The sequence below is a fragment of the Lagenorhynchus albirostris genome, chromosome 14 (genome assembly GCF_949774975.1).
Source record: "Lagenorhynchus albirostris chromosome 14, mLagAlb1.1, whole genome shotgun sequence".
Lineage (NCBI taxonomy): Eukaryota > Metazoa > Chordata > Mammalia > Artiodactyla > Delphinidae > Lagenorhynchus > Lagenorhynchus albirostris.
The window spans coordinates 64,467,349-64,479,908 of NC_083108.1; the positions used below are offsets into that span (position 1 = coordinate 64,467,349).

Genomic DNA, 12,560 nt, shown 5'->3' on the forward strand with positions numbered 1-12,560 from the left:
AATAGTGAGAGGCCCGCGCACCGCGATGAGGAGTGGCCCCCGCTTGCCACAACTAGAGAAAGCCCTCGCACAGAAACGATGACCCAACACAGCAAAAAAAAAAAAAAATTAATTTTTAAAAAAAAATGACAAACAGCTCCCAGCACAGTGCCTTGCACAAGTGGCAGGTAATCAACAATATATGTTCCTCCCCTGCCCCAACCCAAAGTAGGTACTTAAATATTTTGTGAAGAAAATATAATATTGAGAAAAGCATGCTTTGCCAACAATCTTTAAGTGTAAAGCTTCACCTATTCAGATTAACCGTCCTCTTGACTCTAAATATAGTTTTTTCAGTGCCCTCAAGATGCTAACAAATGAGATTCCTTGGCAATTTTGATATCTGACAATATTTTTTTTTAGCAGGAACACAATTTGATAAGGAGAGAAGTACTGTGCCCTCATTCCCAGAGATTGTGAAGAGGGGTTTCTTACAGTTTCTCAAACAGTAAAGTGTAAAAATCTTAGAGAAGCGAGATGGAATTTTTACCTTTCTGCAAATCCTCCTTAAGTGACTTGACCTGCAAAAGCAGAGGGCTGGGGGAAAAAAGAAAAGCAACAGAGAGAAGGGATGTTGTCAGCAGTAACTAACCAGCTTTCTTCACCACCCACAAAACACAAACAGATCACTCTGGACATATTCTAACTGGCAGCACAACAATGGGAGACAGTTCCCTTAGAAAACAAACCCTGCACTTGTATTAAAGGAAATGGATAAATGCTACAGAATTGTTCAGCGTTGTCATCTCAGCTTTAAAAACAAAAAGAATGGACCACTTTTTAAAAGATGATTGGTTTATCAAATCCTGGAGGGCAGGAGCATTTTTATCCAAAGGCAAAGAGCCATCTTCCCCTTCAATCCCCTTAGACACAATATCACCTGGAAAGAGAGGGCTGCCCAGTTAGTTCCCTGCTCCTGTCGGAAGCTCACCTGTACTCATCGTTGGGGTGAGCAATCTCCACAATGTCTCCAAGCTTGATGTAAGGAAACACTTTGGGGTTCACGACTAGCTCATCATCTGAAAGACAATTCAGCCATCTCAGGCAGCAAAGAACTCACTTGGGCAGCAGGTTGCTGTGTATGTTTTCACGCGGGGTCCTTACAACCCCATCATTTGGTATTATGACCCCATCTCGCAAGATGAAGTTCCATTTAAAATTGAGATTTAGCTCAACTGAAGGATTTGCACAGGAATCCAGAGCTAGTGAGTAGTTGAGGGGGCCGGTGTTCGGGGACCTTTGTCTCCAGAGCTTTTCCTACTAGCCCACTGCTCCCAAGGAGAGGGTAACTCTTCTTCTTTGGGAATTAGGTCTCTGCGGCAATCCTTGACTCCCTCAAATAGCATGTATCTGGCATATGCCAGGAAGAAAACAGCCGGGGTCCCACATACAGCAAAATCCTTTCTATTTACAGTGTTCACAGAACTTCTAAAAATACTGTCTGAATGTGACCCTCACAATAAATATTTGGATCTAGCAGAAGCAAGGAAATGACCTAGGAGATAAAGCAACTTGCCAAAGGGTAGATAGCTAGTAACAGTACACCAGGACTGGTTACTAGTCCAGGGTTCCTAAACAAACCTCCTCTCACACATGAAAATCAAGCCAGAGAAAACACCCTGGACTTTGGAGGGCAGCACCTGATCAGGGGAAAACTTCATGTATCAGTTCACATTAGAGTCCAATGAGACCCTTAAAATGTAAGGAGAATGTGATTTCATATGTTTATCTACCCCTGCCCCCCACTGGGGGTGGGGGAGAATTCTTTCAAATATAACAAACTCAGGATCATAAAGATAGGGTGATTTTTTTTTTTTTTCTGTTTTAGCTTTTAGGGAAAGACATGGCCTTCAGTTATGCTAAAACCATGACAAATAAGTATGTCCAGATTTCAAATATAATCAATCAGACCCAACAAAAATTCAGGCTAGGAAAGCGAAGTACTGGGTTAATCCCACAGTTGCTTTTTTTGTATATTGTTTCCATTGACAGATGTATACCAAATCCTCTATGAAGTCTTCCCCTAACTTCCACAGTCTGAATTAAGCTCCCTGAACACATATTCCTTCCTGCTCCATTTTATCATTTCCTTTTTGCATGTCTGTCTCATCAAGCTGAAAGCTCCGTAGGGAGAAGGGACCTTGTCATATTCAAAATCTTTATGTTTGGTACAGGTATGTACTTAATAAATATTTGTTGGATGTATTTTTTTTTGGATGTATTTTTTAAATTTGATTTTTACTTTACTCATAGAAATACAGTTGATTTACAATATTGTGTTAGTTTTCAGTTGTTCAGCCTAGTGATTCAGTATTTTTGCAGAATATATTCCATTATAGGTTATTACAAGATAACAAGTGTATTCTCTGTGCTATGTAGTATATCCTTGTTGCTTATCTATATATAGTAGTTTATATCTGTTAATCCCATACGCCTAATTGTCCCTCCCCACTTCAGTAACCACAGGTTTGCTTTCTATGTCTGTGAGTCTGTTTCTGTTTGTTTTTTTTAATAAATTTATTTATTTATTTATTTATGGCTGCATTGGGTCTTTGTTGCTGCGTGCAAGCTTTCTCTAGTTGTGGTGAGTGGGGGCTATTCTTCCTTGCAGGCGTGGGCTTCTCATCGCGTTGGCTTCTCTTGTTGCGGAGCACAGGCTCTAGGTGTGCAGGCTTCAGTAGTTGTGGCACGCGGGCTCAGCAGTTGTGGCTCTCGGGCTCAGTAGTTGTGGCTCTTGGGGTCTAGAGCACAGGCTCAGTAGTTGTAGCGCATGGGCTTAGTTGCACCGCAGCATGTGGGATCTTCCCGGACCAGGGGTCAAAGCCCTGTTCCCTGCATTGGCAGGTGGATCCTTAACCACTGCGCCACCAGGGAAGCCCTGTTTCTGTTTTACATGTACATTCATTTGTATTATTTTTTAGATTTCACACATAAGTGATATAATATAGTATTTGTCTTTGTCTAACTTATTTCACTAAGCATAATATTCTCTACTTCCATCCATGTTGCTACAAATGGCAGTATTTCATTCTTTTTTATGACTGAGTAATATTGCTGGATGTATTTTATTTATTTATTTTTCTTTATAGTCCTGCAGCAGACTGGGTACAGCACAGAGCTACCTTTGTCTTGTACACGTGAAAAAGAAGACTCGCATACATTGTATATACACTGTATATACTGTAGCCTTGTATCTTTCCCTCCTCTGTCAAAAGTTATTTCTGTTGTGCGTTCAATTCTGCTCCACAAACGTTTAGGCAGCTTCAGCTGCATACAAAGTACAGTGTTAACAACAGACTGTGGTTTTAGCAGAAATAGTGTTTTAAATATAGCAATGCTTAGTATATCCTTCCTGGTAATTACAATGGTTACATTTATTAAGCAGGTAGAAGGAGCCTGGTACTCTACTAAATACTATACATACATCATTTTACTTTATTCCCGTAAGACCTTATGATATAGAAACTATTATTTTCCCTTTTTGGCAGTCCTGGCCTTTGGGTGGCTTATACATATATAACACAGGAGCAAATACATACTAAAATACAATTTTAAAAACACTCACTGTGTTGTTAATTCTAATTTCTGAAGTAAATAAGGTTGTTAGGACAGAGGGAAATTTATTCCTTTACGAAAGAAAAAAAATCATATGAGTAGGTGCTTTCCTATTCTACAGGTTTATAGACTCAAGGTGCTAAGAGAAATGGAGAAATTATTCTAAAGAGCTGGAATTTGTAGTTAAGGTAAACTAGGGGCTTGCCTGAGGTCACAGGGAAAGTTAGAGGCAGAGCTGATACCCGGATTCATGTTTAACACAGGACAAGATGCTGTGTCCTGCCCCATCTCACCGTGCTTCAGAGCCAGGCAAAGGTTCATGCTTTGATCATACCTGTCTTATGCACATCCACTACTTCTTTCATTAAACATAAGTTTCTCTTATCTGCCAAACCAGTGCATACTGGAATTTTGCTGAACATACACAGTAAATAAGTAATAAAAAGATACAAACAAATCAACAAGGACCTAGCACAGAGAACTATATTCAATATCTTGTAATAACCTGTAATGGAAAAGAATATCTAAAAAAAAAATCTATATATAGGTATATATATCTATATATCTGAATCACTTTGCTATATATCTGAAACACAACACTGTAAATTAACTATACATTAATAAAAACATTTAAAAAACAAAAACAAATGAAGAGTAGTAAGCTGGCAATATTCACAAAGTTTGTTAAAATGCAGGATGGAAATGCTTCTAGAAGGGGCCTGCTACTCTCCCCACTACAGTATCACTTGCTGCTTCACTCAGTTAAGCTACCTGCTTAGCCTCGATTGTCACGAGTCAGTTTGAAAATTTCAAGGCACCGGACACATCAGAACCTCGGCCAACTTACGCAACCCCCCTAAGACCAATCAATACTGACCACTGCCCCCAAAGCCCTTCTTGTGGATGACAAGTTTGTAGACCTTTGTTGTTCTCATCTTGTACTGTTGTTTCCTTCAGCTGTTCCAAGCTTGGGGGAGAGAAATCATCTTGCCTCCCTGCCAGTGAAACACAAACAAAAAGGCTGGAATGTCAGACTTTTCTTTGCAACTGCTCTTTGATTTCAGGGCAGTGAAAATACTGCCCTTGCTCAGCTGAGAGGTGGCACCAACCCTCGGATGAAATCACTCCTCCAATTACCAGGAGGGACGTTGAACAAACAGAACCAGTGAATCTGGAAACGAAAGGGAATTCGGGCCAGGGTCTAGTCCAACCTCCAAGAAGATATTTTATCACACCCTAAAGGGAAAACTTGGAGTGAATGAGGCATTCATTACCTTGCCTCTATATAAACCAATAACACCCAAATATTAAAGAGATCTTAAAAGAGATTAGGCACACAATCTGTAGATGAGGAAAGTGAGAGCCAGCGCAAGGGACTTGCCCAAGGTCTCTGAGACAGAGAGGCATTCCCACTGCTCACGTTTCGCCATCGATGTCCTGGGCAAGAAGAGTGTAAACAGAGGAAGGCTCATTACCCAAACCTCCATCTGCACAAACTCTCAGTGGTTCCTCCCCGCACCCTCCACCCCCATTTCATAGCGGAAGCCACGGAGGCTCAGAGACGGAGAGAGACTTGCCTAAGGTCACACAGGGGGTTGGGGGTGGGGCCAGGTTTCGAACCTGGGCCCCGGCCCCTTTCCTCCTGCTCCCCAAACCCGGGCCCCGGGCGAGCAGCTCCACTCACCCGCAGCTCCGGAGCCCCTTCCCGCTTGAGGCCGGGGTTCCGGGGTCCGGACCCTGGCCAGGGCCCCCGCGCCTCCTCGGGACGCCCCGCCTACGCCCGCAGAGCCTGTGCAGATCCCGAGCCAGAGCTGCAGGCGGCAGCCGCCCCGCCCCGGCCACCGAGCGCTCACCTGAGAAGCCGCGCGGCTCCGGTGGCTCCGCCCCGGGGCACCGCCCCCTTCCCGCCCACCCGCCCTGGGCCGCTCTGGCCGGGCCTCCGCCTCGTCTCGGTGTCCGCGCCACTTCCCCATCCGGGGCTCGTGCCGGGGGCGGGGCCTCGCGTGAGGCCTGTAGGTCGGGCTGCCCACCTGCGTTTCCCGGTCCCGAGCCTGAGGGCCGTCGTCCCGGGAAAGGAAGTCCTTTTCCTCCAGACGTTCCGAAATAGATCCGAGCACAAGCGGTTCTCTTCCGACCTAGTGATTTCCTCAACAGGGGAAACTCGGGCGAATGTCCCCGGATCTGTAAACGATGTTATGGACCCTCACCAGGCCTCTCAGGGCTACTGAGAGGCACAAAATAGAGTTTCTGGGAGAACTTTTGTAAAATGCAAAGGGCTAAGCACGTGCGATGGCCCCTGCTGGGAAGTATCCACTTGAGGGGCTTTTCAAATCTTTCCAAACCCCAAGTGGTGTTCCGTGCTTCTCTGGTTGTTACCAATAGTTACCAGAGCTGTCACAGACATTCTTATGTAATCGTCACATCTCTTTTAGGTGGCATATACTATCTCATTTCACAGACAGGGGAACAGGCTGAGGACACCAAACTCCTTCAAGGACAGATCTTGACCCAGTGGAGTCCAACTTGGCTCCGAAGGCTGAGCGTTTAACCAGCAACCTCGTGTCTCACCCAAGGGTTCAGCCTAAGCCCTTATCTGTTGGGACATCTTTCTCTTCTCGAGTTAAAAATCAGAGCTGTGTGGGCAGTGCCTGAAGCTGGCCAAGGGCTGCTGGCAAGTTGCCAGCTCCATCTAATTGACCAACCGTTTTCAGAAATTTTCTGAATGTTGAAATAAAAAAAGCATCACATACCACAGAAGGACTAGGGAGTGAGTGAAGGATTCGATTCGGAAGTTAACTCTTAAATAATTGCAATTTTTTATTTTTTTATTTATTTATTTTTGCGGTACGCGGGGCTCTCACTGTTGTGGCCTCTCCCGTTGTGGAGCACAGGCTCCGGACGCGCAGGCTCAGCGGCCATGGCTCACGGGCCCAGCCGCTCCGCGGCATGTGGGATCTTCCCGGACCGGGCACGAACCCATGTCCCCTGCATCAGCAGGCGGACTCTCAACCACTGCGCCACCAGGGAAGACCTAATTGTAATTTTTTAATAGTAAAGAAAAACATGTAATCAAGCAGACTGCAACAGTTGCAAAACCTGTCAAGGATAAAATGTTAAATATAAAATACATGTTTATGTTGCCAATTCGGGGGGCACACCCAGATCCCCCAGGCTGTTTTTCAGTAGCTGAAGTCCTTCCATCCCAGAGTTTAGGGGACTCGCTGTCCCTGGCCCTCAGGGGAATTTGATTCCGTCTCCTGAGAGATTGGTGTGTCGTATCTTGGAAATACAAATATTTCACTTTTTAATTTGGCAAAAATTTGTAAAAAACCTTGACGAGTTTTGAGATTTTAAAAAATTGCCTAGGGAATTCCCTGGTGGTCCAGTGGTTAGGACTCCATGATCTCACTGCCGAGGGCATGGGTTCAGTCCCTGGTGAGGGAACTAAGATCCCACAAGCCATGTGGCCAAAAAAGTCTAGAGCTGGTCAAAGTTAGGGGTTAGGGAAGGCTGGAGGGGGTAGCTCCCAGACTGGAGAGCCAATGGCCTTCGTTCTACAATGTACAATCACTGTGCTACAACCACATGGAGGATTGCCTGTTTTTAGCTGTGTGGCTTTGCACAGGATACTTCTCTTTCCTCAAATTTCTCCCCTGACAGATGGGAATAAAAAGTACGTGTTCTTCCTCCTTCACAAGGTGTTTGAGGGCCAAGCAAGGTGAGGGACATGTTAAGTCTTTGAAATTAGAAGAACTTAAAGTGCCAAGTAAATGTCACCAAAAGCATGGAATTTGTCAGGAAATTGGCTCTTCTCGACTTTTAGGGGATTGAATTATATATATATGATGCTTCTTTGGGGTCCCTTTGTGCTTAACACAGAGCTAGGAGCAAGACTGGGACTAGGGTGTGGTAGATGGGGCTAATGAGACACTTGCCTTATTTAGAGCACAAAATGCTAAGGGGGTCCCAAAAAACTCAGCAATGTAAATAATGTGATTTTTGTTTTTAAAAAAAGAATACAAAAAATCCATGTTGAACAAAATATCACATTTTTAAAGACGAGATCAATAATGGTGCTGTGCAGTAATATTAGATCCTGAGGGAAAAGACAAACCAGTAATACTGAGTTTCTCAGATCCTCTTCTATAGGCACATAGTTGCCTGAGAAAGAACTTGAGGACTTGGCTACTATAAGTGTAGAAATGTTCTAAAGTGAATTTCTAGTTAATTCATCCCAATAGCATCTGTGGTAGCCTGTATGTGAACTGTGTATGTATATAGACGATGGATGGACTTACAGGCTGTAAACAATAGGGTTGGCCTTTAGGTGTGTATATCTCCAGCCCTAACTAAAGCTGGGAAAACCACTGTCTTAGATAAAATGGTCCACATGTTGACTGGTTCAAGGATACGTTGATTAGAGAGGAGAAAGTTAAAATCTCCCACAAACCACCAAACCTCTAGCTCTCTACTCAGCCAAGTTGATAAGCTCCAAGAGACAAACAGATTTCTGTTTAATACAGGGCTGTGTGATTTGGGGATTGATTGCATTCTCTGGACCGTCTCAATTCCCTCTTGAATAAACGTTCTTTTCCTTCCTTCAAATATCTGTTGAGTGCCTGCTTGTGCAGGACACTGCTCTAGGTGCTGAGCAAAGAATGATGAACAAAACAGACAAGGGCGCGAGGGACAGATGATAAACAAGTCGATAAACATGAAATGGCAATTTTGGCTACTGTTAAAGCTATGAAGAAATTAAAACAAGATGCCAGAAAGGAGATGTATCAGGGGAGTGACATGATCTAAAATACTGATTCCAGGTATAAAAAGATATCTTGGGCTGCCAGGGTAGAAGCCGGGAGGCCCGGAGAGTTGCAGCCGTTCGGGCCAGAAAAGAGACTGGACCAGAGTGGTCTCAGTGGAGTCAGACACTGGACCTGAAGCTCAGCAGGAGCGGAGTCAAAAGATGTGTTCCCCTTTAAGAGTCCTGGCCGCAGGGGCGGGGCAGAGGCCGCTGGAGCTAGCCGAGGGCGGGAGGCTACACGCGGGAAGAGCCGCCCCAGGAGAGCGCGCGCGCAGTGCGGGGGCGGGACCTGGGCGAGTCCGCATGGCTAGCTCGGGCCCCGGATGAGGAAGTGCGGGGCGACCATAGAGACGAAGAGGCGGCGGCGGCCGGAGCGCCCCCGGGCTCTCGGCTCCGCAGGCTCAGGTAGACTTGGAGGCTACGGGGCAGTGGCTGCGGAGGCTGGGCTGGCGGGGCGAGCGCGGGCCGCGGAGCCGACCTGAGGGTAAGAGGCCGGGGACGGGAAGGCTTCGGGCGTAGCCGCCCCGCCGCACTCCAGTCTGAGTGGACCCTTCGCCGGGCGGTGCAGGCTGAAGGGGAGCCCGGGCCCCCCGCCCTCTCGGGGCGCCGAAGGGAACGCAGGCTGCGCTGCGGGCGCGGAGCGACCCGGGGAGAGGGAGGAGACCAGGCCCCGCGTCGCGAGGGGAAAACGGCTTCTCCGAGTCATGGCTCCGGCGGGGGAGAACGATTCCTCTTCGACCTCGATACGGCGGGGGACCCCCAACTTCTCTCCTTGGGGCGGGCGACGCCCCTTGTCGTGGGCGAACGCGCTTCTCCGGCTGCGGCGCTCTTGTCAGCAGAGGGAGACTCGCTCCCGGGGTGCGAGAGGGCGATTCTGAACTTATTTTCAGGAGGGATAAGATCGCTCTCGATTTGGTCATCGCCCCCCAGGTGGAGAGGAAGACTCAAGTTGCCTAAAAGTGACAGGGGGCTCTTCCTTCCCTGTAAAAGATAGACTTATCTTCCCTTCTTTATTTTTTATCTTTACCCTGATACAGAGGGAGGAAGACCCTGAATTTACTTTATGGTGTTAGTCAGCCTTTCTCCCCTCCCCCAGTCGTGTCCACAGAGGGAGCCTCGCTTCTCCGCCCCCGAGCTTCTTGGTGTGCCTGGAGCTCTTTTCCCTCGCACAGTGAAGAGCGTGGCGTTTGAAGTGTGATGGATGCAAGCCCGCGTGTGTCCCACTTCCCACCTTTGTGACCTTGACTCATTTCTTAACCTTTTGTCAGTCCTCCCATCTCTAATTTGGGTACTCTCTTCAAAGAATTGTCCTAAGGGCTAAAGGAAATTTTGTTTAAGTGCTTAGTACGTAGTAACCTTTTGGAAAACTGTTGCTATTACTGTTACTTAATTTTTTTTTAAAGGAAACTAGTATCTTCCACAGAGAAACACAGATTTTTCCATGCATGTCTCTTCCTCCCATCCCTCCCCACCCCCATCACTTTCTGAGGAGGCATTTCCCCGGGGCAGAGAGACACTTTACTGTCTTAGATCCGACCACACTTCCCAAATTAACAAAGAGGGCCTCAGTTAGAATAATCTGCAAAAAAGACTGCTTTTGGAAGCAGGTCTGTACTCCAAGAGGGAGACCTGATAGGAGAAGCCAACCTTTCCTTTGTCCACAGAAGCTATCACTCCTTCCCGACTGGTTAGAGATGCCCTCTCCCACTCCCCCTACTTGCTCTAGTGACGAAAAAGCTTCCTTCTATCTGATGTGCACACCCCCCTACACCCAAGATGGAGATTCCAACTTCTTTCTCTTGCTCTCCCAAGAAAAATAAGACTCTAGACCTATGAGAGAAGGACGCTTTCCTGCTGTATATTTGGAGTGGCACAGATGGTTTCTTTTCTCCCCTTCCTTTGAAAAAGGAATGAAAATCTTTTATGCAGACTCTTTGTCAGTAGAAATCAGGAGCATTTTCACTGTTTCACTCCCCATGTGGAGACAGAGGGATCCTTTTTCTGCATGCTGATAAAGGGAGGAACGGGGGAAGCCGTGCTTGATGCTATTGAGATTTCTTGTGCACTCCGTGGGGAAGAGCCAGGCCCTGTTCAGTATATGGACTTCCCTGCCCCACTTTCAGTTTGTCTAGAGATCTTCTTCAAAGATTCTTCTTTATCTGTTACTCAAGAAGAGGCCCCCTTCTCCGAATTCCCTCAGGGAGGGATTGGCTACAGTGTCCGAATCTTTGGAAAAGAAAGCCCCTTTCTCAAGGTGAAAGGAGTGTGGTGAACTTCTGAGGGCCTGATCGTTATTGTGAGTATTGTCCCTTGTCACAAGTGTGGTAGTGCCTAGTGTTATTAACTGCTTCGTTTGGTTAAGAGCAGCCCCTTTGCTTTTGGAATTAAAGGGAAGGGAGACCATCAGATGGGATTATTGGGGCACATGGCTTTCTGTTCTGTTGTTTTCTTTGTTTGTTTTTTTTTCTTCTTTTGCTTACTGCTGTAAACTTTGTACCCCCAGAACTTTTGTTTTGGGGCATGTTTGAATGACGAAAGTTGCCCCTTTGTCAGGTTTTTAGTATTATAAAATGTATTCTAATGAGGCCGAGAGCTACAATGTTAATCTTTCATTCGTAGTTTCCCCATCCTCCCCTTGGCTTTTGTTATTTGGTGGGATGGGAATTAACACTTCCAGATTGCCTGAAGACACACTGAAGAACAGCTTTCTATCTTTTTCGTATGTAAAGTGTTCTTAAATTACCTCGTTTGCCCTTGAGTACTTGCAGTGGGGATTAGTCTGAGCTCTGTACCACTTTTGTTGGTGTCTGTAGGTCTGCTGTGCTGAAACAAACTGGAATAGAAAAGTTATTTAGAGTCTTGGGATTTTTACGGGTAACACAATGTTTTGCGATTATTTTGTTTAATTTGTCCATTTTACATGTGAAAAACAAGCCCAGGAAAGTTCAGTGACACACTCAAGGCCGTGCAGCTAGTAAGCGAGAGGCAGGATAGGGACCCTGATCTCCCAGCTTGGAGACCAACAACTAGACTGCTTCCCAGCACTGATTCTGCATTTGAAGCAGAAAGACTGGGAGATGATAATTCTCAATTCAAAGGGCTTTCTTCTTTTATTGGAATAATTATACTGCATACTCCTTATAAACGTTAGTCTTCACCCCCATCCCCACCCCTGGGATAAATCCATCCCCTAAACAATGTAATTCTTATTTGTGTTAATGGTAAATATGACAAGCTAATAGCAGCAGGAGAGAGTTGTTTGTGAATTTATGGGTTATTTTCTGCTTACACCTCAAACTAGGTAATTATCTGTGTCTTCACCCAGTAGCTTGGTTATAAATCATTAGTAAGGATTAAGCCATAAATCCCTGTCTACATTTTATAAGCATGTGTTACTCTTTCCGCTTACTTCAAGTTTATTTAACACTTTAGTGTAAAAACTTTTATGATTGAGGGAGAGAGCTGACATTTGGAAAGATACTGATAAAGGGATAATATACTTACCGGTTATTCTTTATTGCTTCATATTTGGATCTTGAGATATATAACGTTTTAAAAAAATTTTAACACGTGTGATAGACGCTCATTGTTAAAAAAAAAAAAAGTACAGCCTGCAGATAAGTTATCCATGGTCCCATCACCCAGGGTAACACTGTTAATATCTGGCTTATAGTATTTAAAACAATTTTCCTATATGGATATATATTTTTCCAAAATAAAAGAATCCTAATATTTATCTAGCTTGATAAGACATCTCAGGCAGCTTTCTATGGAGAGGTATATTTCTGTACCATCATTTTTAATTTCTCCATTGCATTCAGAAATTTAAAGAACTTGAATGGTAGAATTCTGTTGTTTCTGCAGTCTTGTGGCATTACCAATGTCTTGATAGAGGGAGAAAGTTGAGAGGACAGTTTAGTGATGCGAGCTAGTGAGTTGAGAATAATTGTAAACTGCTGCTCTAGGCTTGCATCTAAATATGACTTCACCTCTGAGGGTTCCAGCTGAGGCACTTAGCTGTTCTTGGTGACTCCACTTCACATACTGCTGAGAAACTTGAGGACCAGAATCACGCTGCAAAAAGGAGGGAGTGTCTGTTTTGCTTCGACAGCCGACGTGCCTAGTTGTTTTACAGGTTAAAAAGTCTTATAATTATGTCTCT

General features: G+C 45.2%; 2 protein-coding genes across 11 annotated transcripts in view; one reads left to right on the forward strand and one right to left on the reverse strand.

Annotated features, from left to right (window-relative positions):
- Nucleotides 1-5,466, reverse strand: part of DEPDC5 (DEP domain containing 5, GATOR1 subcomplex subunit) — a 93,186-nt gene extending 87,720 nt beyond the window's left edge. For 9 of the 10 annotated variants that reach the window (XM_060121484.1, XM_060121488.1, XM_060121486.1 and 6 more), the window contains exons 1-4: nt 5,279-5,397; nt 4,472-4,589; nt 971-1,058; nt 530-576 (exon numbers count right to left, since the gene is read on the reverse strand). In XM_060121484.1, coding sequence (XP_059977467.1) covers nt 530-576; nt 971-1,058; nt 4,472-4,529 — 193 coding nt within the window. In that variant the 5' untranslated portion in view covers nt 4,530-4,589; nt 5,279-5,397. Of the gene's footprint in view, nt 1-529; nt 577-970; nt 1,059-4,471; nt 4,590-5,278; nt 5,398-5,447 lie in introns of those variants that run through there. The other variant, XM_060121481.1, reaches the window with a different exon arrangement.
- A 3,299-nt stretch (nt 5,467-8,765) lies between these two features.
- Nucleotides 8,766-12,560, forward strand: part of PRR14L (proline rich 14 like) — a 56,900-nt gene continuing 53,105 nt past the window's right edge. Inside the window, exon 1 of the mRNA XM_060170677.1 lies at nt 8,766-8,882. The gene's annotated coding sequence lies outside the window, so the exon portion shown is untranslated. The remainder of the gene's footprint in view (nt 8,883-12,560) is intronic.